Source organism: Fusarium redolens (genome assembly GCF_020744475.1).
Source record: "Fusarium redolens strain MPI-CAGE-AT-0023 chromosome Unknown BKA55scaffold_7, whole genome shotgun sequence".
In the NCBI taxonomy this organism is placed as follows: Eukaryota; Fungi; Ascomycota; class Sordariomycetes; order Hypocreales; family Nectriaceae; genus Fusarium; species Fusarium redolens.
This window is the reverse complement of record NW_025763670.1, coordinates 41922-69642: the sequence shown is the minus strand read 5'-3', so window position 1 is coordinate 69642 and position 27721 is coordinate 41922. Positions and strand designations below refer to the sequence as shown.

At 48.1% G+C, this 27721-nt stretch overlaps 8 protein-coding genes across 8 annotated transcripts; 4 read left to right on the top strand and 4 right to left on the bottom strand.

The window, feature by feature from the left end:
• Window positions 1-1367: 1367 nt before the first annotated feature.
• Window positions 1368-3077, top strand: BKA55DRAFT_593186 (uncharacterized protein; the record flags this gene model as incomplete). Its single annotated transcript, XM_046195518.1, has 3 exons — window positions 1368-1784; window positions 1873-2336; window positions 2384-3077. The coding sequence occupies 3 exons, from the start codon at window positions 1368-1370 to the stop codon at window positions 3075-3077; spliced, it is 1575 nt and encodes a 524-aa protein (XP_046049721.1).
• Window positions 3078-4324: 1247 nt separating this feature from the next.
• Window positions 4325-5929, top strand: BKA55DRAFT_593185 (uncharacterized protein; the record flags this gene model as incomplete). Its single annotated transcript, XM_046195517.1, has 1 exon — window positions 4325-5929. The coding sequence occupies one exon, from the start codon at window positions 4325-4327 to the stop codon at window positions 5927-5929; it is 1605 nt and encodes a 534-aa protein (XP_046049720.1).
• Window positions 5930-6910: 981 nt separating this feature from the next.
• BKA55DRAFT_593184 (glycoside hydrolase superfamily) lies at window positions 6911-8127 on the bottom strand (the record flags this gene model as incomplete). The annotated part of the gene is made up of 3 exons (XM_046195516.1): window positions 6911-7934; window positions 7986-8010; window positions 8061-8127. 3 exons carry the CDS (start codon window positions 8125-8127, stop codon window positions 6911-6913), a joined length of 1116 nt encoding a protein of 371 aa, XP_046049719.1.
• Window positions 8128-9162: 1035 nt separating this feature from the next.
• Window positions 9163-11726, bottom strand: BKA55DRAFT_565703 (pyridoxal phosphate-dependent transferase). Its single transcript, XM_046192547.1, has 4 exons — window positions 11081-11726; window positions 10918-11018; window positions 9847-10852; window positions 9163-9793 (listed from the first exon to the last, which is right to left on the bottom strand). Exons 1-4 carry the CDS (start codon window positions 11309-11311, stop codon window positions 9581-9583), a joined length of 1551 nt encoding a protein of 516 aa, XP_046049718.1. The 5' UTR covers window positions 11312-11726; the 3' UTR covers window positions 9163-9580.
• Window positions 11727-12176: 450 nt separating this feature from the next.
• Window positions 12177-18106, bottom strand: BKA55DRAFT_593181 (1,3-beta-glucan synthase component-domain-containing protein; the record flags this gene model as incomplete). Its single annotated transcript, XM_046195515.1, has 3 exons — window positions 12177-12513; window positions 12570-17861; window positions 17910-18106. The coding sequence occupies 3 exons, from the start codon at window positions 18104-18106 to the stop codon at window positions 12177-12179; spliced, it is 5826 nt and encodes a 1941-aa protein (XP_046049717.1).
• A 4456-nt stretch (window positions 18107-22562) lies between these two features.
• On the top strand, window positions 22563-24724 carry BKA55DRAFT_641696 (SprT-like family-domain-containing protein; the record flags this gene model as incomplete). Its single annotated transcript, XM_046197141.1, has 2 exons — window positions 22563-22828; window positions 22910-24724. 2 exons carry the CDS (start codon window positions 22563-22565, stop codon window positions 24660-24662), a joined length of 2019 nt encoding a protein of 672 aa, XP_046049716.1. The 3' UTR covers window positions 24663-24724.
• A 532-nt stretch (window positions 24725-25256) lies between these two features.
• BKA55DRAFT_509684 (uncharacterized protein) lies at window positions 25257-25959 on the bottom strand (the record flags this gene model as incomplete). The annotated part of the gene is made up of 3 exons (XM_046187540.1): window positions 25257-25557; window positions 25608-25823; window positions 25883-25959. 3 exons carry the CDS (start codon window positions 25957-25959, stop codon window positions 25257-25259), a joined length of 594 nt encoding a protein of 197 aa, XP_046049715.1.
• A 693-nt stretch (window positions 25960-26652) lies between these two features.
• Window positions 26653-27714, top strand: BKA55DRAFT_565697 (HIT-like domain-containing protein). The gene is made up of 6 exons (XM_046192546.1): window positions 26653-26879; window positions 27021-27103; window positions 27150-27218; window positions 27269-27361; window positions 27413-27427; window positions 27480-27714. Exons 1-6 carry the CDS (start codon window positions 26846-26848, stop codon window positions 27585-27587), a joined length of 402 nt encoding a protein of 133 aa, XP_046049714.1. The 5' UTR covers window positions 26653-26845; the 3' UTR covers window positions 27588-27714.
• The last annotated feature ends 7 nt before the right edge of the window (window positions 27715-27721 follow it).

Genomic DNA, 27721 nt, shown 5'->3' with positions numbered 1-27721 from the left:
ATTTGATGGGACCTGAGATACACTTACTGACTGACACTTTGAAATGTCAACTCTAGCAGCTTAGACTTCTGTAAGTCCATAGACTTGGGGTTTTCAAGTAGTAATGACACATGTGTATTGACTGACTTCCATAATTAAGGTAGTTACCTAGACCTATCGGCTCAACCTTTTACACAAGTCCAAGTTACAGAAAGATCTTAGACGACGAATGTTTCGAGATCCAACATGATAGTTTCCGTCAGCAACGCATTTATAAAATTCCTCGCATTTCCTATTGCCCTTTGTTCATGTTACCTGTGCGTATCGGAACTTGGTTTGGTTACGTATCACGAACTGCAGGACCAGGGAGTTCCTTGTAGACATCCACAGTTTCTGCCGGATCATTGTGAGAATGGATGCATGAACATGGTTAGGTGTTGGAATGGATCTTCAGGTGTCATGTTTACTTATCTGATGTTGGTGCAAATCAATACCTAAATAGTATTCATAGCTGCATGAGAGAGTGAATGCCCAAGTATGGGATTACATCTATTTAGTGGTAGTTTCTTCCACTTTCTCAAAGTTGAGTTCCGTGGATCTCTATCAGTAAGTTTTGCGCTGAAGATTGAGCTCCTGTCCCCTACTCTCCCCCAGGGAGCAAGAAAACTTCCGACTTTAAAATAGGAGGCCAAAATAAATTTAGTCAAGATCTCCCTTAAACTTGTGCTAATTTACCCAAGTACTTTTGTCGCTTGGGATTCAGGTCCTAAGTTTTCTTGCCTCCTCTAGCTACTCCAGCATCCATCCATCGCGGGGCACTCCACCATTGCCCGCTCGCCTTTTACCTATGTCATCATGCAAAACGTTCCCCCGCCCACTCATGGCTTTGGATTGTAACCTCGTGCCCCTCACAGACTGTCTCGTCTCCAGACCAACCTAACCTCCGCAGCAAGAGACAGAAAAACCATTCCACTTCCATTCATCTATCGCCCGCCTCTCGATCGCCTTGTCCTTGTCCTTGGCAAATAAATGTCTTCTGATCTTTTGTATCCTGATTCTTAGTTTGTGACTCTAACCACTTTCCAATATTGGACTTCAATATCGAGATCCTTCAACTCGAACCATTCTCTTATCCTGCCTGCGCCCCGCGTCCACTCCCACGTCTCGTCTTGTCTCGTCCATCTATCTCTGTGCACACTATCATTTCATCTTTGCAATTGTCGCGACAACACATCCGCCATCATTCTCTCATCTGTCTCTCGATTGCAATACATACAGCACTCTTTTGCTCGCATAAGTCGTGTTGAAATATCACTTGTTGCCAAACCGATCTATCAAATCTCAACATCAGTCAATTCATCACCTGGTTAAAGCGAAACGTTCCCACCATGGACCCCTCAGCGAGCTCAACCTCCCGCGAGCTCAAGGATACTCGCGCGACTAGCTCGACCAGCCTCAACAGTGCTGCTTCGGGCTCTTCGTCTACTCATAAACCACCTACTCTTTCTCAGCGATCTCCTTCTGTATCTATATCCGCTGGTTCTGGCCCAAGCTCCATATCCGCCCATCGCGCGAGCTTCGCTGAGGGCTTGCGCAATGCGCCCTCATCCCCACGCTCCCAACGGCATCCTTCCTTTACACAGGCCGCTCTCCAGGAGCTATTGAACCATCCTCCTGCAGGAAACAAGCATGCCAACCCCAGATTTGCTGGCCGCGATTGGCGCGATGTAGCTATTGGAGAGCTTGTATCTCCCGATGATGTTAAATGGGTTGAGTTCGATAGCAGCGTCGAGGAAGCTACCAAGGTGAGCATAAAACTTTAAATGTCACCCGATACAGGACCCCATATGCGCCTTCAATTACCGAATAGCCCATGCTAATCATGACTCGCAGCTCCTCCTCAAGAGCCCTACCAACGTTGTTCTGGTCCGCGAGGATCCCTCTACTCATACCGCCGTCTCCACGTTCGATTATACCGATTTGAACGCATACCTGCTCGTTGTCGTTGGTCTTGCCAAACCCGAAGAAGATCAGGTTGAGCTATTCAACTCAATTTTGGCCAAGGCTCAGGAAGGTGGCCAGATTCCTCTACGAGACGTCTTTCCTCTTTTCCGCAAGGAAACACTCATCACGTTGCCTGGTGACGAAAAGCTCGCACAGGCTATTCAGATTCTCGGCAGTGGCATCCATCGTCTGTTGGTGACAACTACTAGTGGCGAGGTGGTCGGCATCGCAAGCCAACTTCGAATTGTCGAGTTTTTCTGGAATGAGGGTGTCAACTTTCCTTCTATTGACCGGCTTTACCCTGCTTTGCTGCGTGATCTGGGTGTTGGTGCCAAGGAGATTGTTTCTGTCAAGTGAGTTTCTATACAATTTCAAAATGATCTGTGCTAACCTGCCATAGCTCCGATTCGCCCTTATCAGAAGCTCTCACGCTTATGAACAATGAAGGCCTTACAAGCGTGGCTGTTGTTGATAATGGTATGAATGTGGTGGGTAACATCTCGACCAAGGACGTCCGCCACTTAACCAAGAGCTCCAACGCCCATTTACTCAATTCGTCGTGCATGAACTTCATCTCTGTGATTCTCAACGAGCGAGGAGTCGAACACGGACGCGACGTCTTTCCTGTATTCTATGTGAACCCCTACTCGACTCTGGCCCATACTGTTGCCAAGCTCGTTGCTACTCGATCGCATCGAATGTGGGTGGTTGAATCGGCGTCGCCCTCCCCATCAGCTCCTGCAACACCTTTAATGGGACCTCAATCTTTCACGACCGCCGGGCCTCCACCTCCTGCTGCGCCCGTATCGGCGCCTGCGCACCCTGCACCCCCGTCGCCTGTTCCGACTGCAGCGGTACCTGCTTCCCCAGTTCCTACGGCTGCTGTGCCTGCATCCGCCATGGCTGGGGCTCGTCTTTCTGGAAGACTTACTGGTGTTATCTCGTTAACTGATGTCCTCAACATGTTTGCGAAATCGACTGGTTTGCATCCTTCCGACCCTAACGAACAGCGAGCGCGACGAAGACGAAGCTCAAGCAGCTCGGTGCGACCCAGCCTGGACTCGTCTCGAGCTAGTATCGATTTCCGAAGGTGATGGCAATGGAGCTTAGCTATGTTATTTTGCAAGTCTTGCCAGGGAAGATGCCAAGCATGGTTGTCATATCTTTACAAAGCGCTGTCTGCCCATAGTTCCGAAAAAGAAAACACGAAACAGGCTATATCAAAGGTGCAATAAGTTCAATGGAACAGGGCAGCTTCGGATTATTTAAATTTGCGAATCAGATAGTATTCGCAAACTTCTTGTTCATGCATATGCATTCGAATGTTGAGCATAAGCAGGATTCAAGATTTCCATTCTCACTTTATCTAGGGCCTGGTTATTCAGAGGGATGGATGCATCTGGAGAATGCGCTACATATGAACTTGGGATGGATGGACACGATATGAGTAGCAGAGATAGGAATTTGACAAATCTTTGCTCTATCGTAAGTTGCTAGTATTGTGAAGTGATGATAAGGTAGTAAACAAAATATCTCCGGTTTCGGGTTATAGACTTGGTCTTGGTCGTGCTATTGTCATACCGAGCGAGTATCTGTATCGAGTATCGACGCTTGGGGTGGCGATAAACACGTGAGTTACAGGACCCTTATGCCACATATGTCGTGATGTGATTGGTTAGGAACATGCCATCCCGGATCCCGGAAAGCCACCCGTAGCCTCAGCGCATCGTGAATTGACTCATCATCCATCTCATCCATTCTTCATCAACGGTTGACGTCGTATTTCCTTGTTCCCTATTTTCGGATCCGTTTTCTTTACCCAAGTCTTTGCGCAGCTGCTTTTTATTATATTTTTGTTTTCTATCACTGGCTTTTATTCTGTTTGACACAGCCTTGATTGAGCACCCGTTCTCCTTCTTGTGACCTCATGATATTCTGGTAGCTCGATCTCCGCACTTGATCTCACCTGGCTTCATCAAGCGGCAAATTTTGACGCACTGGACTTGAGCTTTGAATCATCTCAGACTGTGTTTGGCCATTTCGAGTTCCTTTTTATATTATCCTGCGAAACTCCGGCTTTTGTTTTGACTCATTCCGGGTCTTTCTTCTAGGGCGATTCTGGATTCTCAGATGTGGCAAATCGCTTTCTCAATATCTTCTTGACTCTACTATTTTCTGCGGTTCTCGAAAATTGCAACTTTGGATAATTCGCTTTACCGGCGCCGTTGGTCAATACTTGGCAAACACTCCAGCAATCCTCTCACGCCTCGGATAGGCGTCGAGCAGATCACCAACTTCACTTATAACCACCAACTCGCATCTATGTGCGTAGTCGCTTTTGATGGTTATTATGGCATCTCCAACAACAAACTTAACAGACGATCCTCTTCACGAGCCGCCGGGTAGCAGTACGCCTGCAAATAACGTTGCACATAATGGTAGATTCAAGCTTGGTGACTTCACCAAACTGAATTCCAACAGTCTCGCAAACTGGGCGTCCCCGAAGGCTACAAAGACTTCTGGCTCAACTCCGTCTCTTGGAAACTTCAAGCGGCTCTTCCAGCAAATTCGTCTCAATGACAATGAACTCTCCCAACAGCAGCGAAAGCCAATGGCTTCTCCAAAGGTACAGCCGATCACGATATTGAAGCGACCTTCTGTACCGCTCTCCATCATCAGTGCAGACAGCATTCCCAAATCTTCGGTTATACCTAAGCATTCCCATGAAGAAAACCAGGAGCAAGAATATATCGCCGCCTCAAGGCAATCAGACCGGAGTCTTGAGGCCCGTATTCAGTCCGCTACAATGGCAAGCGAAATCCATAAGAAGCGAACTGGAAAGGCGTTTCGAATCACGAGGGCGATTGTTATGAAGGAAGAGGTGTACGAGGAAGATGATGACGAATTTCCCCAATCAAATCGGCCCAACTTCGACCCAATTACTGACTCAGAGGCTGGCTGCGGCTCCGACACTGATGTGTTACCTGCCGCGTCTTACTCAACTGCTGCCTCAACACCACCAAGCTCAAGCGAGTCCCCGCTTAAGCATTTTGACGAGTCCAAAAAGAACAATAAAAGTTCAAATTCGGGCAAGGACAAAGCGCATTCCAGAGATAGCTCAGAACCCAACATAGTGGTCTTGGATGGCATTCAGTCAGATCATGTCAGACACGTCATCTCATATCAGCATTTCAAGTATGGGCCCCTTACTGAAATTCACAGTAACGTGCAGACCACTGTGGTCAAGCATGAGGGTCTCATGAAAAAGCTCGTCCATGAGCGTGTTATAGACTCTATGATCTGTAGGGATTATTCCACCATCGCAGAGAATGGAATTCATGTCTTTGTCGACATGTCCAACATCATCATTGGATTCCAAAAGGCCCTAAGGGCCAAGTTTGGTCTGCCAGAGTCTTCGCGCTTTGTCCCACTCCCACAAATGAATCTTGCCTTCTTTCACGAACTTCTTACCCGCGATCGATACGTGGAATGGCTCAACGTTGGCTGCTCTGTGCGCCCCAACCGCAGCGAGCCTTCTTTCGTCCAAGAACTCAAGGGTCTTGGCTACCGCGTCGACCTTCGCAGTCGTCGTCCTGAGCAATCTGGTTCTGATGACCACAACACTTTTGAAGCCGGCGGCTTCCGTTATGTCGAAGACATGGTTGACGAAACACTCCAAATTCGAATCAGCGAGTCTGTTATGCAGTATTTCGAGGAGCCCGGCACACTTGTCATCGCTACTGGTGATGCTCGGCCGGCCAAGTATTCAGACGGCTTCCTGACACAAGCCCAACGCGCTCTGAAAATGGGCTGGAGCGTTGAGGTTGTTTCCTGGAAAGCAAGTCTTTCTTCTGCTTGGAGTACTCTTTTGAAGGACCAAAGCATCGGCTCCAGGTTCCGCATCATCGAACTCGACCAGTTTCTAGACGAGCTTTGGATCTGCTAGACTCATCCCGTCGCGCCTCCTGCTGAAATACGCAGAGCCGCTTGATGGGAGCCTGATGGGCGCGTGTCTGACGATCTTCGTCTCAGGACGGATCTTGAGATTTCCCCATCATTTGAGATATCGATAGATCTTGAGCTTGGCATGACTTCTGGTCGAAGCGAGATTTTGCGCTTCATTTTCATTTTCATTTTGCCTTTCTACAGATAAGTTTCTTGCGTGTTCGTCTCCTCATCCGATGCCTTGGGTCCTTATCCTAACATCGCTGGCGGTCTACATCTTACGCCCCCACTCTCCACATTGCAGCAACTGTAGAATCCGGATCTGCTTAATGAGGGAAAAGCTTTTTTGGCCAATGAATGTGATGACACAATGAATCATATTATGTTATGCTTTATGCATCATGAGGAATTATTGGGCTAGCAAGGAGTGCAATGGGTATAGTCTTCATGAGTAACGAAGTCATCGGTGCGAGGCAGAGGAGTTGCAGGAAATCATACTCTCTAGTTCTTATAGACGATTATCAATGTTGTTTCTTGATCTCGATCGTATTCCGAACTTGGAGTCATGCTGCACAGTACAGATATGTTTAGATTAAGTCACACATTCACTTTTACATACACCATTAACTTGAATCCAATATCAAACCGTATAACAAACATTTCAATTCAAATAAAAAATACAAAGCGTAATTCTTTTCTAATCCTTAAAAGAGCAGCCATAAAGTGAGGTGATGTGATGAGGTAGTTGAAGCTTGAATAGAAAAGCAGACAAACCTCCAACATGCCTCCCAAGATGATAGGCTCATACAGCCTTGCAATGGCCACCTGCTAATCGGCATCCACAACCCTCAAGCAATAAAAATAAACCATTAGGCATCATAGAAAAGACATAAGTCGAGCGTTATCTCAGAATAAAAACGTGACCGCAAACCATTCAAATATTTGAAGGTCTAACTGACATGACAAATCGGGGAGCCGTTCCCTAGTTAGAAGACGACGGGTCCTTGTTGGAAACTGAGTCCTGGCCCTCAATACCCCACCATTGCTCGGCCATGAAAGTTGCGGCTTCGGCCTTCTTCCAGGGATCGTTGAAGGCAGAGAAGAGGATCAGGTCTCCCATGTGGCTGGAGAATGCCTGTTTGATAGAGTCAAGAGCTGCCTTCTGTTGGCTCATACCGGGAACAGCCTTGCCGTTACTGTTGCCCTTGGTAGGCCAACCAGTCTCGCAAATGACGATGCGCTTGTCACCAGAAATCTTGGATCGAAGGTCTTCAACAGTGTTGGAGAGCCACTGGCCGGCCTCGTCAGCAGAAGTATTGGCATCGAAGAAGGCATGAGCGTTGATAGCACAGTAATCACTCTCGTTGCAAAGTTCAGGGTTGGCATTGGCAGCAATAAATGTATCAACTGTGACAACAGGACCTTGGTAGCCTGCGGCACGAAGGATCTCACGAGCCTGCTTGACAGCGGAGATGACCTTTGCTGGGCTGGCAGCTCCGTTGTTGACAAGTTCGTTGCCAACGCTGATGGTGTCAACGACGTCCCAATCGTCAATTGCACTGATGATGGTCTTGGCCTCAGTTTGAACGTCGTCAATGTTCCAGATACCGAGGAACAGCTTCATGCCACTACCCTTGGCGCATGAGTAGACATTGGTGACCTGGTCACAGTCGGTGCCATAGATACGAAGGACTGAGAAATCGGCCGCGAGCTGGGTAATGTCGTGCTGGATCTCATCCTTGGATTTGCACTGGTGATCGCCTCGGTAGGGGGCATATGCGACTCCGGGGAGCTTAGAACCGGACGAACCGCTACCGCTGCCAGATCCGCAAGTGCCTGTAGAACTACAGGAACCGTCAGGCTTGCCATTCTTAGGAGGCTTGGGGCTATCAGGAACAGGAGCTGTAGTTCCTGGGTAAGTTGCAGTTCCTGTAGGAGTGACAGGAGTAGCAGGAGCGATAGTTGCGGTATAGGTAGAGGCCGCTGTCAGAGTGATAGTCGTAACACTACAATATTATTAGTCAACATCACGGTTTCATATCACGAGAAAAGCATACGGTTCTCGCTTCCCAAGCGGACGGGCTGTCGGTACTGTCAGCTTCAAGTTACAATTTGGTCAGGAGAATACTCACCAACAGGAACGGCAGCAACAACCGCCGCCATGGCAACCGCCGAAGTGAAGAAACGTTTCATCAACATTTTGTTAAATATTATTTTTTTTATAAAAAAAAAACCCCCCCGTACGTAGGTTAGTAGTTTGAAGAGTTGTTAGAGAGTGAACGAGCTGCTACAACGAGCTCAAATAGTGGTTTAAAGGTCAGTGATTTGAGAAAATGAGTGTATAAGACGGGACTTAATAACCCGCTATCCAAGAACGAATAGGATTCAGATGAAAAGAGTGTGTATAGAACTGAAAAGAAGAATCAAAGAATGAGGAATCTTAGGAAGTGATTGTAAGTAGGAAAAGAAAAAAACGATTGTAGGAGTGAATGAATGAAGGAGAAGAAGATGGAGAGATGAAGGCGAAAACAAGGGAGGAAGGGGCCTCTCTACAATGATAAGGAAAAGAAAACAAGAAGGAACGATACGGTACGGTAAGACACGTGTTGAGCCTGCCGTTGGTAAGTGTTGAACTTGAGCTTGAGCTTGAACCTGCAAGAAACAAGCAAGAGCCAAGAGACAAGTGAGACACTCTTCACCTGCGCAATTCCTTCCAGCCCGTGAGTTTCATCCTGAAATCCTCACTTGACTTTACCTTGTTCTCCCCATTCACACTCAGCCCGCTCCCAGAATATGAGACACACGAACGCAGAAACTCACTCAGAACATGGAACTCAGCAACTCCTCCCCCTCAGACTGCCCGAAAACATGAACCTTAAAAATGAATCATCAAAGAGGCCACGACCCTCGCGACTCTTGGAATGAGGTTATTTCTTTTCATGGCGCGTAATTTCGAGACCTGTAATCTCCCAAGGAATGCAACATCTGAGACATGCCCCAAGTCCTGTTGCGAGCTGAAAAGGTTCCTCATCCGTCTGATAAACTGTAAAACTGAGACTGTGGTTTTGTCAATTCTGGTTCTTCTTCTGCAAGTACGTCCTTGGTGATTCTGTTGTCAGATTTAATACCTTGATGGATGGTTGTAAGCTGGCAGCATCCGCGTGACTTGGCAAGGGATGGCTCATAAAACGCGCGAGACAGCTGACGTCTGCTCTCTTTCTCACACAATTTTCATCTTTGAAAACAGTGACTGGGCAAAGACGACTTCATCAGCTGTGAATAACTGAAGCAGGCAAATACATGTCAAGGTTTCTCGAGAAGTTCCCCTCCCCAGTATCAAAAACATGATACCGAAACCGATCAATCAACACCTAATCACGGCGCCCACAAAGAGACAAACCCATTATATCGGGAATATTCATTCAATGCTAGCGTACGAGGGCCGCATCTATTAATCATTAGCTTGCTAAATGGCTGCCAGCCACTTTGTAGATCGTTCCATATTTCCCCTCGTCTATTGCGTTGGCTGATTATCCATCATAATCAAAAATGTCTCAGCCTAACCCGACGACTTATCGACTATGTTCCTGTATAACACGCATTCAGCCAGCCTCCGTCTGTCATCAAAATTATCATCCGTCGAGCTCCTGAATCAGGCGGTCTTGGTGCTCGTCTTTCGTGTCATGACCTTGGTGATAGCATGTCGAATAGTAACACCAGCCTTCTCAATATCCTTCTTGGACAGTGCTGATGTAACGCAAATTCGAAGAGCAGGCTGGGCAAACCACGCGCCGTCCTTGGGCTTGACAGCATGCGCATAAGGTCTGGTCTTGGTTCTTGTGATCAAGACGCCGTTGGCAAGAGTCTATACAGGAGTCAGTTCATATTTGTTCATGTTTCAGTGTTCGTTGCACGTACCTCTTCCACGCAGTCCAGAAAGATGCGTTCTTGGTCTTCTAGTCCGAGCTTACGGGCAGCCACAACTTCGGGCTTGAGGACAAGGAGCATGATAGGGTTCTCGGGGTCGCTGGGGCTAAAAACCCAATCACTTCTGGGGTCTAATTGGGCCCTCATAGCCTTGATGTTCTCGCGGGACTGTGCCAGGATTTCTGGGTTACACTGGAGCAGGTTGAGGGTCTCGCTGGCAGTGACAGCCAACATGGCAGGGAGAGCAGCAGAGAATGTATACGCAGAAGATGTGATACGCTGATGCTCAACGACATCCTTGGGACCAGCACAGAAGCCACCACCAGCACAAAGAGGTCCGGCAAGGGAACCAATGATCATGTCAACCTGTTGGGGGTCCACGTTCTGCGCCTCAGTAATACCACGACCGGTACGGCCGAGAACACCGAAAGACCAGGTCTCATCCAGAATAACGCGGAACTTGTACTTCTCCTTAAGCTCAACCAGGCGGGGCAAATCGATAGAATCTCCAGAGAGCTCAAACAGGCCCTCGGTCACAACAAAACGACGGGTAAGCTTCCTGGCATTGGCCTGCTCCCGGGCTACAGCCTTCATAGCGTCCTCCAAAGCGTTCATGTCATTGTGTTCAAACCAGCGGATGGTGCTTCGCGATTGCTCGAGACCCTTGCGAATAGCGAAGTTGACATTGCGGTCAGCGATGATAACGTCGCCACGCTTGGAAAAGGAGGGAATGACACTAGAGATGGTGCTGAAGGATTGAGCGTAGACGATGCAGCCTTCGGTGCCCAAATACGCGGCAATATCGGCTTCAGTCTTCATGTGAACATCCTGGGTACCGTAGAACTGGGGAGGACCACAAGGGCCAACACCGTAGGTGCGCAGAACCTGGATAGCCTTCTCCTTAATCTGATCATTGCCGTTGAAGTTGTAGAAGTTGTAGGATGCGAGATTGGTAACAGTTCGGCCGTTGGCGAGTTTAGTCTTGGGACCGGTAGGACTATAGAGATATTAAATGCTGATCCTGAGTAGATTGCCCACGCAGTTAGACTTGATGATGCTCACCCGACCAGGACAGGAAGACGTTCGGCTTCAGCCACCTCAAATGCAGTCTGCTCGACGACGAGAGGCTCGGGCTGCCATTCATCGATCAACTCTTCGATTTCCTACGAAGCAACGAACATTAGCGACTTCAATCCTGCGATTAAAGAACTGGCAGTGTTCTCACATCCTCCCGTAACTTGATGTAATTCTGCTTACGGGTCGAGTAGGAAGGCGACAGGAGATAGCGGATAAAGAAGAGAAGCAGCACAAGTTCGATGGCGGATCGCACGGGGTCGTTCTGATAACTCGACTGGATGTAGCGCATAAATACTGCAGAACCAGGAACTTTATGGAAGTAAACTGCGGCCTGTTCAAGGATTTCGCCCACCCGGGCTTGGAAGGCATCGAGTTCCATAGTTCTTGATTCCAATTGTCTTCAATGGTTACGTCAACTTCTATCGATCTTGCGTCTCGTCTCGTCTCGGTCGGTCGTGAGAGTAGTTATTGGTTTGGACTGGAAGCGTGTTGTTGAAAGGAGTTAAAATGGACGTCAACCGAGGATTCTGAATTGTCAAGTCATGGTCCATCATAGGTACATGGGTCTACAAAGGGGCCTCCAGAGTCCTCTAACTTCGAAGCGAGTCAAGCCGCCGAGCGCAGGCTGATTGGCTGCATTAAGGATCCATATCTAACAGGGGCTCAACGGGTACCTGAAGGTCAGAAACAATAAGACCACAGGCCGTCCACTACAGGGGGAGTGTAGGGGTCATCGGATAGCCCGGGGAATGGGAATACGTAAAATTAGCTTACATACAATGGAAAACTCCAACCAAAATCACAAGCTTCGTACCTTATGCAATAAACTCGAATACCTCGTACAATTTTTGTTTCTATTGAGGGCGTAGGCTAGTAGTAGAAATGAAAAGAAAAGAATGTTCAAAAGGCATTGTTTGCATTTAGGTCTAGAGTTTCTGCCATGGATGTGTTTCTTCCTTTCATTGTACACATTATAATAAGTTTAAAAAAGAAGTGCGCCTTGTACCAAAAAAGATCAGTCCAGTTCAGCCAGTGAATGTCAGGTCTGACTTATGCCAACCTCCTCCTTCTGTATCTCTCTTCCATCTCCCATCCACATCTATAAAACTTCAACCTATGTATGCATGTGCATCCACTCAAACTGCTGAACTGAAAACCAAAACAAGCAAAAAACAAAAACTTCGCATTTCCACAATTTTTCTGTCGGCAGAGACAAGCCAGGGAGGTCTCCCAAATATTCCCACTTAGAACAGCTTGATCTTGCCAGTTGCCGAGGCATCGGCGCCAGTCTTGGTCTTCGTAAGACCAGCACCGGTGTAGCCAACCTTTCCTGTACCAGTAGCCATGGTGCTGTTGGTGTTGTCTTTGTTAAGGTTGTTGGGCTGAACAAGATTAAAGGGCAGTCCCTTGAGGGCATCACTGATCGTATTGGGTGGCATGTACTTGCCAGCCACGACAGGTCCGGCAATCAGAGCAACGAAAATGACGAGAAGCGTGAAGTAGAGGATGGCGTAACGAATCACACGTCTGCGCCTAAGCTTGGACTGCTTCATCGAGTAGATGGGAGGTCGAATTTGGCGACTGTTCCAAGGTTAGAGAAAGCTAAACAAACATAACAAGCAAAGGACAAGACATACCTGGGACGAAGCCAGAACAGCATCATAGAGTGCAGCGTGTCGATCTTGGGAATCAAGATGACGGGTGCCATGAAGAAAAGCAGCCAGTGGCCCAAAACGAAATCAGCTGCGAACATGGACAGTTCGGTGATCTTGCAGAGGAACTCTCGAGCAGGCTGGGAGATGGTGTGCCATCCCATGGAGTACCACTTTCCGGTCCAGAAAGCGATGTTGGAAGTGTCGGACTTGAATTCACGGGTAAGAGCGAGAGACACAATAAGCTTGACGAAAAACCGCTGGATTGCCGTCACAGCGATCATACCAGCCAATGTGCGGGTGAAATTGAAGCCCTCGAGAACAAACATACCCAGGAAGGAAACCAACAGGAAGATGACAGCAGTAGCGTGAGCGATAGCGGCGAGAACACTGCCGAACTTCTTGCAGCACATGCTGAGGAGGGGACCCATACAACACGCCATGCCGAACATAGCAGCCAAGACACCTGCGTTAACAGCAATGGGTGCAAAGGAGATGACGAGCAGCCGGACCAGAGAGTCGGTTGGCTGGGGCTTGCCTTTCACGCTGTCCTTCTGAGGGGCCTGGGCAACACCAGTTTGGGCGTTGATAAACAGATAGGGGAGAATCGTGACAACGGCAAGCATGAGGGGAGAGAAGATCTCGCTGAAAAAGATGTTGGCAAAGGGGGCGCGAGGAACATCTGCGGACATCTTGGCAGAGGGATCTCCCAGAGTCTTTCGCTTGTAACCAGTAAGACGAGTTCGAGAGAGACGACAGTAGGAAATCCAAGATGAGGCGTGGCTTCGGGAGTTACCACGAGACAACCATCGGAGGTAATCGCGGTAGTCGATGAAGAAGTCGGTCCATGCGAACTGGTGAGGGTTGTACAAGAAAGGCGAGATGGTCAGGGCAAGAAGCGTGATCCAGAAATAGATCAACACACCCTTCCAGACAGTGAGAGTTGCGAAGAGAAGCATCATGAGCAAACGAGCGCCGAAGTAAATAGCTGGTCCGGCAAAACGAGAATACAAGACACCGAAAGGAATACGTGCAGTGGCGAAACCACGACCCGTACCAATATATCGCGCACCACCGAACGAAATATTCTGCTGCACAGAGTTCGCATAGATCTGACACACGAAAACCTCGAACATGAGCGAGAGCGAGCAGAATTGCTTCATCAATCGAGTGAAGGCACGCCAGAAGCCACGCTCCATCAACTCTTGAACAATAAGAGGGATGAAAGAGAGGAACAGAACGAAGAGAATGGAAACAATACATCGATAAATCCAGTCGGTGAGAGCATCCGTGTTGGCACAACCAGTAGGGTAGAGAGGGTCGGTGTCGGGGACGTTTCGGTTGTATTCGCAGGGAATTGTCTCATGGCGAAGAGCCCCCAGGTTGACCATTGTAATCATAAACATCTGAACGGAGAACATGATGAACATGTTGTTCAAATGGAAACCAGGATGCGCGTAGTAGAAGGACAAGAATCGATCGAGAGGGAGTTGAGTGCCGAGATAGTAGTACTCGCGGGACAAGAACTGTTCACCCATACCGGTACCAATCTTGGTTGTGAAGTTCAGGACGGAACCGAAACCCAAATCACGACCCTTACCACACTGGAAGTATTCACATTGCTTGATTCGTCCACCACGAAGGAGGGCAGTCATACCAGCGTAAATATCCTCGTTCAGATGCAGACCCTTCTGAGCCTTGGAGACACCACCACGAGTTGTCATGAAGATACCGTTCAGGAAATCGGGATGTCCGTAATGAAGTTTACCACCGATTTGAGCCATGGTTCGAGCGAAAAGAGTACCGAATGTCTGTTCCTTACCGGCAGCAATGTCACCAAGAATACCAATGTTCTCTGAGAAAATGTACTCTCGCATACCGAGAATGGCCACAGGGGAGTGAACGTCGTTCTTGACACCAGGAGTGTAGGGAGAAACATTGTCAGTCTTCATCTCTTCAAATTCGGCCAAAACGCTGCGAATCTTGAGACACTCCTCCAGATAGTTGTCCTGGTTGGCATCAATAAGCTGGATGTACTCGCCACGGTAGAAGATGATGGAGTGGTTCTGGTTGTCGGACTTTCCATCACCAAGGATAGGGTTGCCAGAGAGTTGAACACGGAACTTGGGACGTCGCATGCCGTTCTCCATAACTTCAGAGTGACCGTCAATAAGAACAGAGTAAAGTCGGGGCTCTTCGCCTTCAGCAACCGGGGGTTCCTCGTCCAAGTAAGCGATTTGAAGGTCAGGGTAGGCACGGAGTAAGAATTCGGCATTTTCCATCTCTTCCTTCTTGAACTTGGAGAATCGCTGCATGGAAACGACAATCTTGAACTTGCGGCGAGCCATACGCTCAAGTTCGCGTTCCAGCTTGTCGGTGTTACCACCGAACATCTGAACAACCTCAGGGTTCTCGACACGGTAGAGGAGCTTGATGGCACGACTGTAGTTCATGAAACCAGAGATAGTGCGGTACAGGGTTTGGAAACGAAGAGACGCCCAGATACGGGTACGGAGGGTGTACTCGGGTGCTGAAGACTTAAAACCAATGCAGTAGAAGGGAAGATCGTCGATCTTGCTCTTGGCGGTGTCTTTCTCGTTCTTATCTGTCTCGCCGTTATATTGGGAGGTCTCATCAGCCAAAATCTTGGTATCCTTGACGAAGCAATCCCACTCGTGAGGGTGCAGCTGCTTGAGGTATTCCAAAAGAGTAACACGAGAGTAAGGCTCATCCTCGCGAATGATTTCTCGAAGAGAAAGAAGAATCTTCTCGCTGTAGTGGGGGATCATGACCGTAAAGGTAGGCATGTTATCTACAGGTAGAGGTTCGGGAATAGGAGTGGAGAGAGATTGCGCAAAGAACGAAATTCGGCGCTCAGCTTCACTGTAGGCAGGGAAGAATTCGGTCTTGAAAGAGTGATCTTCCTGAGAGATGAAGAAAGTAGGTGCACGAAGAGTTCGCTTGCCCTCCTGCTCAGAAGGAACCTGGTGGTAAAGAAGCTTCTGGACGTGCTCGATTGCCAGAAGATGCTCACGGTACATGGAAATAACGATGGCGTTCCAAATCTGCGAGATGAGAACCTTTGGTTTATACTTAATCTCCATGTCCGTCGTGGCCAGAACCTTGGAGTAAACACGCTTGGGAAGGCGAGAGAAGATGTTTCGCCAAGGTGTCCAGATGGAAGATCCGATATAGAACGATCGTGCAACCGAGAACACGGTGTTCAACAATACGTACCAAAGATAAGTATCGAGGAAGAAGAAGATAACGTCAGTGAAGGCCATCAAGGCGAGGACAATAGTTGGGTGCCAACGGCAAAGCGTATTGCCGAGGAGTGTCTTGTCACCCAGGCAAGAGTCGACGTTCATGATGTTCAAGTATCGGATGGGATCACGGAACGAGAGAATCAGATAGATGTAGGAGACACCCATTTTGACACCAAATACTGTCGCCCAAAGACCATAGGACATGGCCATGTCATTGCCACGGAGTCTTGGCCAGCTAGCAGTGAATGTCTGACTAGCAACGTAGCGTCTGCTGTTGGTAGACAGGTAGCTGCCAAAGAGACCTCCAAGGGGCATGATGGAGAAGAAGATGAACGTGATCAGAGCAATGATAAAGTGAACGATACCGATAGCGGTGTTGATCTTCTCAGGTCCAAGCTTTGGCAGCATGAAAACCTTCACACCGGGGGCGATGTTGAGAACGAGGATAAAGAGCAAGAACAGCAGTCGCTTAGTGAGATGCTGTGCACCTGCCCACCGACGAGGGACATAAGCCCACTCCGCAAGAGTAGCGAGAACCTGGATAAGAGATGCAATGGCACCACCGAAACCGACGATGGAGAAAGACTTGGCCGTTGAGGGTTGCTGGTTAACCTGCTGTTCGTATTTGGGACCAACCAGGATACTGGGAGCATTGTGAGAGGTGTAGAACCAGAACATGGTCAAATGAATGATCCAAATACGGTTGAAGTTGACGAGGAGATGAAACCAAGAACGAGACTCCCTGTATGTCTTGAAGAAGCACTTCTTCCAGTTGACATCCTTCAGCTTGAGGTATCGCTCAGCAGGAGGCACATCGACCAGCTTGCTCTTGTCTTGAAGGGCAATGCGTTCAATACCTTCGGGGTACCAGAAGAGCTGGTTACAATCATCATAACCAATGATGTTCTTGTGGTCACGCTCACGGCGGACGTACACGCCGTCGGAAATCTCGTAACCTTGATCTCTCAAGTATTGGTAGAGAGGAGTAATGACGTTGTTAAGGTAAGTGAACTCCTCCACAGGCTCAACGAGAGCTTGGCAAGCGGGAGAGTTGAGGTAATCATCCGCACACTTGAAGATGAAGCACAAGCACTCGGGCATGAAACGAACTTGGTTAGCTTCACCCCAGCAAAGCAGGTAAAGAGCGATCTGGCGAACCCGATCATGCTGAGACATCTTGTTCATACGGGTCTTCCAGCGGTACTCAGCAGCTTCGAGGCTGTCATCGCCCTCAAGCTCCTGAAGAGTTTCAGCTTCGTTAGCCTCGGCATCCTTCTTCTTCTTCTTTCCACCCTTCTTCTTGCGCTTTAGGCCCTTGCCCTGTGCGTTGGAAAATCCGACAGCGTCATCCAAATCCAGGTGAGCCGCAAAGTACCATTTGCGGTAGTTTGCGTTGTCACCGCCAATATAATCGGCATGAAGAGAGAGAAGAGCCTGATTCGGGGTCATGCGAGAGGCTCGAGAGTCGAGAAGGATCATCAGATGGTCGTACATGTTGCGCATGCTGTCACGCTGGAAACCAAACTTGGAGGTCAAGTCGAGGAAAATGTCCTCAATCTCCTCCTTGGACAAAGGAATCTGGGCATCTGAAGTCCAGGCCGGGTAGGGCTCTCGGGATCGCTGACCAGCAGGGAGAACATTACCGTAGTCCATGCCATAGTTAGGAGTCGAGGCACCTGAAGAGCGGTTGCCACCATAGGAAATTTGCGACGAAGGAGGTCGGTAGCCACGTTGTCCATCGTTGTAGCTATTGTAACGCTCGTCACCCCGGCCGTAGTAATCCATTTCAGCAGCGCGAGCCATGTCCGATCTCATGGTAAAGTCGCTGAAGGTCTCGGAATCTTCCTCAGAGCCATGACGGCCTCCTTGGCCTTGATAGCCACGGTCGTAGTCCTGATCATAGTAGCCGCCCTGGCCATTGTCGTAGTAGCCGTCTTGGTATTGGTCGTGGCCGTCGTAATAGCCTCCATCCTGTTGGTAGGGGTTATTGGGGTCGGCGTTGTAGTAACCACTGCCACCGTTAGCGAAACATCTACTAAAGGGGGCACTCGATGCTCACGATTCGTCGTAGTAGCCGTCATGGTTGTTATTGTTGTTGTTATTTTGGCCACGGTTATCGTAGCCTTGATCGTAGTACTGATCGTCTTGGTAGTAGGAGTCAGTGTTTCCACCGTGTTGTTGTTGGTTGCCTCCCTGTTGATGGCCGTAGCCATCATCGTACTGGTCGCGTTGACCACCGCCTGGATATCCCGACATGTTGCTTAAATTAATTATCTGTTGGGGAAGAAGGTCAGTTGTTGTCCGTAGAGGTCATGTCTATGCCGTGGGTTGTCCTGTCCTGGGAGACGTCATCCAGTGATGTGAAGCCAGAAGGACGAAACACAGGGTACAACCTCATGGTCAGTCAAGCAACCGCAACTCACCTAGTGGTACACATGTGGATGACCAGCGAGCGTGATTGTGAATCAAGATCAGGCGGGAGAACAAGCGTGGCCGGCACTGCAAGATATTGATTGATTTGTTGTCAAAAACCCGTCAAAAAAGGCCGAACGGGCAGTGGCTTGGCTCAGAAAGAAAGGCCAATAAATTATGCGATTCGGCGTCGATACGATTTCAAGAAGATGAATCAATCATGAAGAGTGATTCACCGGCTTGAGAAGTCGACGTCGTTCGTCGAAGGGCGAGACAAAATGATTTGGCGTAGCCGTAAAACGAGTGTCGGCAATGCTAATGCAAAGAACAGCAAAGGGGAGAAGACGAGGGTTGGTTTTTGGTGGTTTGAGTTCCAACCCGCACGGGGAGGGAGAGAAACACTGCGTGTCTCGGCGCCGGGTTATCCAGGGCGAAGTAAGGGGGTGGAGAATGGCAAGGGTGTGTCTGTAAGATAACAGGGGAACCACCTTCAATGATGGATGGATGGAAAGAACTTTCCAATAATTTGACAGACGTAATATGTATTATTAGAAGTGTGATCCTTCAAGGCGTCAAAGACATGAGATGGGGAAGAAACAAGAAATCAAGACTTGGGCGACAAACTTGGATTGAATGTTTTGATTCCAGTAGTGTCCTGGACGCAGACACCTACGTACACAAAACGTGGGAGTGAGGATGGAAGGGAGAGTGCGATGGGAAACAAAAACACCATTCGCTCACTGCTAGTGCTGCACAACGAGAGGGAGGGAGCAACAATGCATGCATCCATCAGCAACTAACAGAAGGGAGACTTTTTAGGAGCCTCGCGTCTCCATTTTTGATCAGACCAGCGAATTAGCTACAATCCTCAGCATGGCCAAGAGCATATCTCAACTCGAAAAGTGGATCACTGGCTATAAAACGTTGTTAATACTTCAAAGTTACAGGGCGTGATACCCGCTAAGCCCGAAGTTCACAGCGGCAAGACCGCTGAAACTCAATTCGATTCAAAGGCACTATGTACCGGCTAACTCTCTAACATTAAGCATCAATAGGTTCCATCAACTACTGGAATAGTATCTATCCATCCATCCATTCTCATCCATCACAGCAGCCATCGTGATGCGCTGTCCCAACAGTGGATCGTCCGGGCCGTTTCCAGGTCGTCTCCTTTCGTTCCTTGCTTTACTCTCGATAGACCCATCCCATCCCATCAGAGAGGACCATCGCCCCTAAAAGCTCGCCCGCGCCCACGACTCGCAGTGCAAGCCAGGGGCGCTGACCACGAGTGCCAGGGGATACGGGTCTTGATTGGTGATTGCAAGGGGGTGGTTGGGTCTCTGTCTCTGGAGGGGGTTGGCCAGTTTGGGCTCTGGTTAAGAGAATGGCAGGCGGATTCCTCGGATGGATGTGCTGCAGGTCAACATTCTCTCTCTCTAATGGGAGTACCTGATGGATACATGTTGCGGCAATATCTCAGCTGGCCTTGTTCTGCTAACATTCCGCTGTAAGGTGTTTGCTTCTGCGGACTCGCTTGCATGAGACCCATGAGTGGAACCTTCGAAGAGCTCGTACCTTTGAAGTACTATTCAGAAATAGCCAGCCACGCGTCATCATTGGTACGGAGTCATTCCTTTGCGGGCCTGACAAGTGCTTGCTGCAAATCGGGCTTTTGGATGAAGCCTCCAAGGTCCACTGAGGGGCACCGGCGCCCCTGAACGGCGCATCCGAAGCTCGAGTCAATTTCTTTCTGTGGCCCGGAGTTATGGTTGGCATTGGCAATGCCTCACTCACTGATACGAGTGCTTTAACAGAAAGGTTATCTAAATGAGAAGCATAACACCTGAGGTATCAAGGCCACCAACCAACCTGCTTGATTTTTGCCTCAAGCATGGGGTTAGTTTGGTTGTGTTACAGTGGCATGATTGAAGGTTGCAGTTGGTCACTCCAAGGTTAATTCAGCGAGTGGCTGAGTTATTGATTGTTCCCCAACCGCGATATCAAGGCACAGGATGCATTAATCAGGGAAACACCATGTGTGTCTGCATATTCTCCATAGCTTTCAGGTTTGAGATTCACTAGCAATGGAACCAAGCTCTTATCAAACTACACTTACACGTGTCTATGCCTGCAAGCTGCTGGTACCCGTCACGGCTGCGGCCACAGCCATGAGTAAGGACTTCGAGAAGCTTCAGCTGGTTCGTCGAATCCTCAAGCGGTAAGAACTTGAACCGCTGCGTAACCATGTCCTCGAATTGAATATGCATGTACCCTGCTCGTCACTATCAGATGATTGCTGGTACCTCAATTCATGCTTCCTTGCCTTGGCTCTTCCACTTATCCCAACCCTATCAAATAGGAACAAAGTCATTCATTATCTGGCCTTCTTTTGGTTTAATGTCTCTCTCATGCTAATCTTCATTGAAATTGTTTCAGCCTTAAAGATGCAATCTCGATTGTTGTATCGGTAATTACGGAGTAGACAGAAAGGCATTGATAAGCAAGACCGCTTATAAATTGAGGAGAAAAGTCAGTGGATGTACTACACCCGTATCCATTATGCAGGAACAGATCCTGCATCACGCATTTTCGTTTTTGAGAAGAAGAATGCAACGAAAACAAAACCTTCACACGCGATAGCATGCAGCATGTAATCAAAAGGAGGTTCCATAATAAGAAATAGCCGATGGCAACTCAATATGTTCTCTTCCCGCTGTATGTAACACTGCCACAATGAGCTCGCTCTTTTTGATCCCGTCCCGTCAGCAGCAGCAGCAGCATAATTACAATCGATGACGACGCTGTACGCGGCCTATGTGATACGCCGGTCCAAACAGTAGCTCCCTAACAAGGTTATCCCTGGTAAGCTTCAGACACCGAACTGATCCAACACGATCATCGATCCCCCCCAAATTCTATCCATAGAACGCTGTGGTTCGCCTGCAATTTTTTTCTCTCAATTCTCCATCAGTTGTGCTAAAGGATTAACTTTGCAGTTAGTCCAATTTTCCCAATCCCAATCTGGTTCAACGGGCCCGTGTCCACCACGCCAGAAAGGAATCGTCTTGTTGCGACTGGTTTGGTGCTGAGAATTCTTACGGGAACTGCTCCGAAATATTCATGTTTCTGTTGTCAAGATAAGCCGGCGTCCCGCCACCCGTTGACTAGCAGTAGCTGGGGACGAAGGTATAAATTATTGTGCATGATATCGACGATAGACCGTGATTGACCTGCAGGTTTAATCAGTAGATATGATGATCCTGGCCGTAGATGACCATCAGCAATGTGACACGCACGGCAACACGGCTGCTGTACCGAGCCAGCTATAATGATCTATCGACAATCGATTGATGATCACCGCATGGAAGGAGCTCTATCATTGACCAGCCGAAGTGATAAGCAACTTTTGGCGGAGACTTCTGAAAATGGCCACCTCCTTTTTCATGTTCCCACCCGTTGGCGCTTCAAACAGTCCGAGAATGGAGTCGCTTCCAGTTCGTTAGTTAGCCTCGCACCGGTTTGTTTCTTCGTCATGGCTCCCACTCTTCGACTGAATATGTTCTAATAGTACGGCTAATTAATTAAGAATACGTCATGGAGATGTTACGGCCTCAAAGACGTGTTTCAAATAGCAGAAAACCATATGTTAAATCGTAGAATACTCATGATGAAGTTCTGTAGTCTTGTTTCTCAGGTTAACCTATACCCGTTACCTCTGAAGTCTTAACAACTGGCATTGAAAATTTGCCAAGGGACTACGATACAAGCGAGCACCAAAAATAACCATGTCAACTGTTTCCCGCTCCTCCGGCTTGGGTTTCTATCGTTCCGATACCAATTTTGTTAATACTAGCTTCGTGTTCTAGAATTGCGAACGAAGCCGCTTAGTCAATTCGACACTTGTAGGTATGAAGAATGTCTCACATTACCAATTACAGCTGGCACAAATCCGTCAAATAATTGTCTACCGTGAGCCCATGTCTTGATTCCACATCCCGATCCATATATCAATGTAGGTTGGTGGGTGTCACGTGTACTCGCGATGCCGCATTCCAATATGGGTCTGTTGCTGTGCCAACGCTGTGGCTCTTCAAGTTTTACTACAGCCATTCTGCATTCAAGCTAAGCCGCTTCATACCACAAAACTTATCGTTTCCAGGTCATCGCATACCTATTCAAACATCAGCTAACGAAAAGTATCACTCTATATCCCCGCATGCCATTGACAACGCAAGAAACACCCCTCGACCAGCATATGTCATAGCTCAAGCCTCTTCTCCTGCGACTCAACATATCTACTATGGCAAGACTGGTAGACATTTATCCCTCTAGTGACGATGACCTACCTGATCTGAAAACGCTTATTCGGAAACCAAGCACCCGAGCAATAAAGACAACCACGCCAGCACCTTCAGTTAGCAAGCCTACGATTTCCAAGACTACTTCGAATTCTGAAACCCGACGTGTGCGACGTCTCGGAGAGCCAACTCAAGCCGCCGCCAACCCGCTCTTTCAGAAATGGAACTCGGGAGAACAAGAAAGCACAAGAACTGGTCGAGGGAACAAGTCAAGGGCTACAAGTTATGAGAAGAAGCCGTCACAACAAACGACCCCAGTCAACGACCTTTCTTCAAATTCAGAATCCAGTTCTGGCTCTGAAACTGAGGAGGATATACCACAATCTCGTCAACAGCCAAGAAGGAGAAGAAATCAGAGGGTTGTGAAGGATTCTGACGATGAGAGCCATGAGGACTATGAATCTGAAAAGGAAAGAGACTTGACAAGGGTTCGACGGCTTCAGAAAACAAAGACAAGTGCGGTGACAATGCCTGCTCTGGATATTAAAAACCCGATACCAAGTATCCGTACTGGGACCAAGTCAAAAGCATTGCTTTTTGCACGAGAGATTGATCGCGATGCTGAAAGTGAAGAGAGCCAGGAGGAGGATGAAGCAGAGGAGCCAAGTATCTATCAAACTGCAGACGAACATTCTGACTCTGCCTCCGAGCTGGACTGGTTGAATGACTCCTCTGAGTTCCCGACAAGAAAAGGGGCAAGATCGCCAAGTAGCCAGCCACCAAAGACCATTGGCACCAGGGGTCATATCTCCTCAATCAAGAATGCTCCAACTCTCCAACCAAAACCTTCTGCAAATATTTGCAATGGAAAGACCCGCGATGTCGCAAAGAACACTGCTTCGAGTAAAGAGGCTGTTGGGCCCAGGAAGACCAGCCAAAGAGGAAAACGACATGCTTCAGGGACGACCACTGCCTCGGACCTTGCAGACACATTATCCAAGCTGCGGCTACAACTCGAGGACTTTTCAGATGAGGAGAGCAAAGTATCGAAGATAGAGGAGTTCACCACACCACCCAGTACTCCTCCTAAAGCATCTAAGCCAAGGGGACTTGCATCACCAAGCAAGAAGATACAGATCCCCAAGACGCCACATCGCCCAAGTATGGATGCTTTTTGGAACCAGGATTTTGTCAACGATTGGAACGACCAGCACTCACCACGCAAGCTTATTCTCCCTCCTGTTACTAAGAGTCCCAGCAAGACGAGCCCAAAGAAAGAACCCAAGAAGGAGACCAAGAAGTCCTTTGGATCTAGGAAACATGCACTGGCCGAGAGCTTTCTAGCTGAACTCGATCGCGAGATCACGCAGGGTAGGATTGCTAAGCTTGCTGAGTCCACAGGTGGTGTCAAGCTCGTTTGGACAAAAACACTTAATACGACGGCTGGGCGAGCAAGTTGGCGTTGTGAAACTATTCGGACGACACGGCAGGCGGATGACGGTCAACCAATTAAAATATACAGACATCATGCATCGATTGAACTTGCTGAGAAGGTCATTGATGACGAAAACCGCCTACTCAATGTCATGGCTCACGAGTTTTGCCATCTCGCCAACTTCATGATCAGTGGCATAACGACAAACCCTCACGGCCGAGAGTTCAAGGTTTGGGCAGCCAAGTGCTCAGCCAAGTTTGGTGATCGTGGCATCGAAGTGACGACCAAGCACAGTTACGAAATCGATTTCAAGTACGTCTGGGAATGTGAAGAATGCGGAGTTGAGTACAAGCGGCACTCCAAGAGTATTGATACGCGGCGATATAAATGTGGGAAGTGCAAGGGCAGTTTGAAGCAGACGAGGCCAGCACCAAGAGGAGCAGCAGCAGGCAAAGCACCAAGTCGATATCAGGCGTTTGTGAAAGAGCAGATGGCTGTTGTGAGAGGAGAGAACCCGGGCAGTCCTCAGAAGGTGGTCATGAAGCTCATTGCAGAGAAGTGGGCGAAGCAAGAGGGTGGCAAGGCTGGAAGCAAAGTGGCTAGCAAGCTGGGAGTTGACAGTGTTGTTGACAAGATGGTTGATCTAACAATTGAGGCTGAAGCATAAATGCATAAATAGGAGTTTGTTAGTTTATACCCATTCAATATTACCATGTACGTGTATGAGTCAACTGAGTTCATTTGCACCCTCACTCACCTATGAAGCTACTTCTTGTCAAGATATAGACCATAAGGTCTCGCATATTTGGGAATGAATCGACAGAGACACTGCCTTCATTGCCCCTCATGAAAGCCCATCGATTACCCTATATGTTAACCAGACGAACTTTCAAGAAATCAGAGTGAGAGTGTTTATACATATAGCCACTGAACGTTGTGAATGCAAACAAAACCCGACTTTACTCTTATCAACCAGTAATTTCCTAAACCGTTGTTGAGCTCTGAACATGGTTGGATAATCATCAACATGGCCTCCTATCATGACTTCTCGTCATTCATCCCAAAAGCAGCTCATGAGCCTGCTTATTCCCGCATGCTGGAGGACGATGCTTGTCGTATCCATAATTGTATATTCATCCATTGACAAAGAAAACGCGTCATAAGTCGTGGTAGTCATCTCATGATATCCTAGCTCTTTCCCACGGAATTACCCTTGTCCTGAATATGCTCTTCATTCCCTTTTGAACGAACTTCAACTACTTTAAGATTGACCAAAGAGACCCCAGTCCTTGATCTTAAATGTTGACCAGATAGTAGCGGAATACTCAACGGCAGCACCGATGAGCTTACCCTGACGTCCCAGTTCAAGATCAACTTCCGACTCGTCGTACTCTCCCTTGATATGAGGTACATTGATCGTGATAAGAATATCAGTCTTGGCCTTCTCGAGTCGCAGAAGAGTCAGGATGATGGCGGTGAAGTCGGGCGCAGATGTTGAGTCGCGGGACTGGTTCACACGAGGAGTCTGTGTGGAAATAAGTGTGTAGGCGGGAGTACCAGGTCTATCAGATATCAGTGACTGTCGTTTCAACTGCTACCTCGGACAACATACTCTAGATTCGAGAACTCAGTCTCAGCAGTGTTCCAGATCTTGACGGTATCGATATCCGATCCAACCATATCTTCAAGATGAGTTGTCATGGCACGACCATCAACCTCAGGACCTGAGCCAGAACCTCCGACACGCTCTGTGATGTCGAAGATGATGCTGGTGAAACCATCCTGATCGATCCAGACTTCTTGATTATCGGGAACTTGTCGCAACTTGCTGCAGCGCATAGAGTCAGCATGGGAAAGGTTTAAGCGCACAGAGAAACGAGGACGAACCTGACGTCGGCGAACTTGGCGGGCAGGTCGCAAGTGATTGCGCCGCCAAATAGAGGCGTGTTGATGTATTCAGGCATTTCGTTTGAGTAAACGCGATGGTTGTATATGTCTTGGTATCTGTACGGTTGTCGCAAACTCAAAAGGTGTCGATCGTACTATGTAAAGTAGCTAAGGAACAATCGGCGGCGAAAGTTGGAGTATATATGCTTCGGAGGGTCAAGCTCGTGACTGGTACGGGTACTGACTGGAACAGCAAGCAAATCTTGGCAAAATGTGTTACAAGGTAGAAACTGGGCGCCTGAAAGTGGGCGAAGAGTGATGGATCATGGGTTGGTACGGTTATGCCTTGGGAGCACAGGCAGTTAGTTCCAGGTACCTTACCTGGACTTGTGTTTGGAGGGGCTGAGGTGACCCCGCCGAGATGAAGATGACGTAAAAAATCAAGGCGCAGAAGCCTCACAGAAGCGGACATTAAACCTATAAAAAAGAAAAAGAAAAAAAGAAAAAGAAAAAAAAATACCAAAAAAGAGCTTCAATGGGTTTGAAAATTTATAAAAACAAAGGAACTACTGTAATACTACACTATCGAGTACTGTTTGATCGAAAAAAGTAGCAAAAATAAAAATTCGAATCTAGAGTCTCTAGACGAATGGTTTCCAAAGATTAGGTGAATGGAGTCTGTTGGGCCAATCCCACGGTCACATCTGGTAAAAGGCAAGAGGTGAGTTCGATGGGAGGTCCCACTCCGAAAGAAAGCAATGCAATTTGAACTTATATACCCTCATCTCAAAAATAACAGCCAATCAAAGCTCACACCAGCTGCCCCCCCTCATAGCTCCAAACTGCACCTCTCTCAATGTTTGCCTGATGTAATCTGATCCTTCAATTGGTAATTGAGCTTCAACGTCTTCTCTAATTCTTTTTCATATTTGTTCTCTACAACCAAACGAATCGAACAACAACATGTCCTCCTGTATTTTCTGTCGCATCATCAAGGGTAAGAGAAGGTGGAAGCACGATGGTTGAATGAGTAGAAGAGTATGCGGGGAGTTGCCGAGGGGAGAGTATGTTGAGGGTGTTCATCAGCTCTTTTGTCTAAATCCTGGTCATTGTGTAAACTAACTTGATCCTCACTTAGGTGATATCCCCTCTTTCAAGCTGTTTGAGAGCGACAAGACTCTCGCTTTCCTCGACATTGGTCCTCTCAGCAAGGGTCACGCCGTATGTTCTCAACGCCTCACGTCATAAACCCACTGACACGACATAGCTTGTCATTCCCAAGCACCACGGTGCTAAGCTGGCCGATATTCCTGACGACCACCTCACCGAGATTCTGGCAAGTGATATGGTTTAATGGTCGATAACCAAGTCTAACGCTGTTTATAGCCTGTTGTCAAGAAGATTGTCAAGGCGACTGGTGCCACTGATTACAACATCCTCCAGAACAATGGCCGCATTGCTCACCAAGAAGTTGATCATGTAAGTCTATCATACTAAGTCTATGGTATAACGAAACTAACATAATCCCAGGTTCACTTCCATATGGTAACATGATTAAGCCTGGATTATCATTAAGCTACAGCTAACAAGTATCCAGATCCCTAAGCCCAACGAGACCGAGGGCCTCGGCGTCAAATGGCCTACAAAGCCTGCTGATATGGAGCAGCTCAAGGCTTACTGCGAGGAGCTCAAGGCCAAGATCTAAAGAGCTGCGATATACGCATATGCGGCAGTGCCCAATTGGGAAATTGGTTCATGAAGAGCCCTTCTAGTATTATTGTCCGGTTACCAGGTACCATCCTGCGCCCGCCAAATCAACCTGATTATCTACAATCCAAG